At 36.1% G+C, this 3,089-nt stretch overlaps 2 protein-coding genes across 2 annotated transcripts; both read right to left on the reverse strand.

The window, feature by feature from the left end:
- Positions 1-660: 660 nt before the first annotated feature.
- LOC113715917 (zinc finger BED domain-containing protein RICESLEEPER 2-like) lies at positions 661-1,148 on the reverse strand. Its single transcript, XM_072070004.1, has 2 exons — positions 777-1,148; positions 661-684 (listed from the first exon to the last, which is right to left on the reverse strand). The coding sequence occupies exons 1-2, from the start codon at positions 1,146-1,148 to the stop codon at positions 661-663; spliced, it is 396 nt and encodes a 131-aa protein (XP_071926105.1).
- Positions 1,149-1,151: 3 nt separating this feature from the next.
- LOC113715918 (zinc finger BED domain-containing protein RICESLEEPER 2-like) lies at positions 1,152-2,785 on the reverse strand. The gene is made up of 4 exons (XM_027240222.2): positions 2,434-2,785; positions 1,934-2,350; positions 1,432-1,875; positions 1,152-1,330 (listed from the first exon to the last, which is right to left on the reverse strand). Exons 1-4 carry the CDS (start codon positions 2,783-2,785, stop codon positions 1,152-1,154), a joined length of 1,392 nt encoding a protein of 463 aa, XP_027096023.2.
- Positions 2,786-3,089: the final 304 nt, after the last annotated feature.

Here is a 3,089-nt window from a genome sequence, read left to right on the forward strand (position 1 = left end):
GCCCGCTCACGTGCACATTTTCATTTACATATTTATTATTTTTTTATTACTTTTTCAAACTCATGTTCTCACATTGCATACATGCATTCCATTCATTTGCATCCCACTCTCATTATTCGTGACTTCTTCAAAGGATCGTTATTGGGCTTCACAATTAATGTGATTGGCACTACTCAACTTTTGAAGAGAAATTTCCCCCAATACCCCTAGGTCTAGGGTTTGCATTCATGTAGTGCATCCAAATGTAATAAATTTTTTGGTTAAAACAAGAAAATCTTTGATTAAATCATGCAACTAGCCTTGGCTAGGTCAAAGGGGTGCCTTGGATTTTATCCTTGCCTTCCCCTTTGTCAAATGTGACTCCCGAACCTTTTTTCTTTGGTTTACGTGGACTAGGAGTCGTTTAAAAGGGGTTTCTTACTACTTTTTCCTATTTTTTCTTTAAAAATTCATTTTTAGGTGACTTGGTACACCTTAACTCATTACCAAGTGGCGACTCCAATTTTTTATTTCAAAAAACCCTTTTTAAACTATAATTTTGGGTCAAATCGTCGCATTCTCAAATCCCCATTTAGACCCACTTTTTTTTTTAAATCACAATTCATTTTTCAATCACAAATTGAATCAAAAAATACATTTTTTAAACCATTTATTTATTTATCAAAAAATGGGGCGCGACAATTCCTACAGAATAAAAGTATGAAAGTTAAAAAATTCATCAAAATCAGAAATAAGGCCACTGTAACAACAACAAAAACATCCAATCAATTACTTACACGAGACTTATTCTTTAGGCCATGAAGACTGCGGATCCAATCATTGCCGCAAAGCAACATTTGCACCATCTCAACCGACATAGAAGCTCGTCGATCATCAATTACTCTCCCTCCAGCGCTGAAGGTAGATTCTGAAGCCACAGTGGTAACAGGAACGGAGAGTATATCGGCAGCCATCCTCGACAAGATGGGAAATCTCAATCTTTCTCCTTTCCACCAACCTAAAACATCCAGATTTGCCCTTGCATCACAAGCATACCTACTTTCCTCTAAATAAACATCTAAATCTGATTTTTCTGGTGGAGCCCTATCAATTTCACTCACATGCATGTGAAACTTTTCTTTTTCAGTTAAAACGGTGGGTGCAGTCATTTTCTATTTCTTACTAGAAGAAGTAGAACCTTCATTTTGTCTCCTTTTTATAACCTGCCTTTGTTGTTCAGAATGGGAAACAACATGACAATCAACATATGCATTGTAAAGCTCATAAAGAATGTCTCTAATCTCAGCCATGAATTTAGGAGCTACATCCTCACCATAAATCACCGAAAAAGCTGATTAATAAGGAACATTTTGTATCTCGGATCCAAAATTGCACCCAAAGATAGCAGCACATTACTTTCCCCCCAATACTTATCAAATTTAGCAGACATACTTCCAGCCATTGCCCGAATATGCTCAAAAGGATCAAGAGCTTTTTCATTTAAAAGCTCTTTAATCCTATAGAGCTCCACAAGAAAAATGTTACCTGTTGGATACTCAGACCCGGAAATCATATCAGTGATTTCATGAAATATTCCTAGAAATTTGCACACTTCTTCCACTTTCATCCACTCAAAATCAGTAGGAACATAGTGAAATCCAGGGTCTATGTCTGCATATCTTGGAAAGACATCCTTGAAGTCTAAACCTGAAGCTAACATCAAATAAGTGCTATACCACCTTGTTGGACAGTCCAAAATTAGTTTTCTAGAGGGCAACTGAAACTGTTTTTTAATTTTGGCAAATTCAAGAAGCCTAGATTCTGAATTGTTCAAGTATTTTATCCCTTCTCTAACAACATCAATCACACCACCAAGTTGACCAAGACCATCTTGCACTAAGAGATTAAGTATATGTGCACAACATCTAACATGAAAAATTTTTTCCTCCAATACTTAATCTCTTTCTTAGAGAAAAATCCTCTCTAAGTCTCCTAATGCACACATCATTGTATGAAGCATTATCAACAGTTATGCTAGAAACCTTATTCTCAATCCCCCAATCAATGAAGCACTTACTTAGAGCATCAGCTATAATAACTCTAGTATGAGGAGGAGGAACATTGCAAAAATTCAATACACGTTTTTGAAGCACCCAATCAGAATCAATAAAATGACCAGTCACAACCATATATTGAATTTTTTGACCAGATTTCCACAAATCAGTTGTAATACTAATCCTACCAGCACCTTTCAACAATGATTTCAGCTTCCTTTTTTCAATTGTATAAGTACTCATACAATCTTCCTTAACAGTCTGCCGATTAATCTTTTTATAAAATGGAGAAACTGCTTTCATGAATTTGTTGAAAACTACATGCTCCATCATAGAAAAGGGGTACTCATGTGCAAGAATCATGTGTGATGCAAGCTCTCTTACCTTGGCATGATCATACGAGAATTTGTGATGGAAGTGATACCATCACTTCCACCTTCGGTGAATGAAAGCACTTGTTGCTTTTGTTTGCTTTGCTCCCTAATGGCCATCTTTCTTTGGAGGCAAGAAGTCAGGTGTCTCTTGTGCTGAGATGTGGCTCCGGTTGTACTCTTGGTGAAAAGCTCCTTGCAATGGTTGCACTTCACTTTGACCGTCCCATTATCTAGCACTACTTCAGTCATTTCATCCCATATGCTGGATTTTTTCTTCCTTTGCTTTTTCTCAAAAGGACCAGCTCCTCCATCTCCATCTACTTGCTGTCCTCCTTCATTGCCATCATCTTCTATTATTTCTATTTCTTCTTCACTCATCTCATCAGCTCTTTCTTCGTTGTAATTCAATTATTCCACGTCTTCATTATTTTGCTCCATCGTAGGACTTGATGATGAGCCTTGAAATGAGTTGAATGGAGAGCTGTACATTCCTTAATCAAAAACATTTAATAACCAATACAGATTCTGATTAGTTAAAACAGAAATTTAGAATAACATTTCTAAGAAATAAGGTACAAAAGTAATAAAACAGATTTCAAAAAATAATGCCCACTTCAAGCTAATTTTAACATTTCTTTAACTTGTTCCTATCTCAATTCTCAAGCTTACATTCAGATTAATG

The sequence above is a fragment of the Coffea arabica genome, chromosome 11c, assembly GCF_036785885.1.
Source record: "Coffea arabica cultivar ET-39 chromosome 11c, Coffea Arabica ET-39 HiFi, whole genome shotgun sequence".
In the NCBI taxonomy this organism is placed as follows: Eukaryota; Viridiplantae; Streptophyta; class Magnoliopsida; order Gentianales; family Rubiaceae; genus Coffea; species Coffea arabica.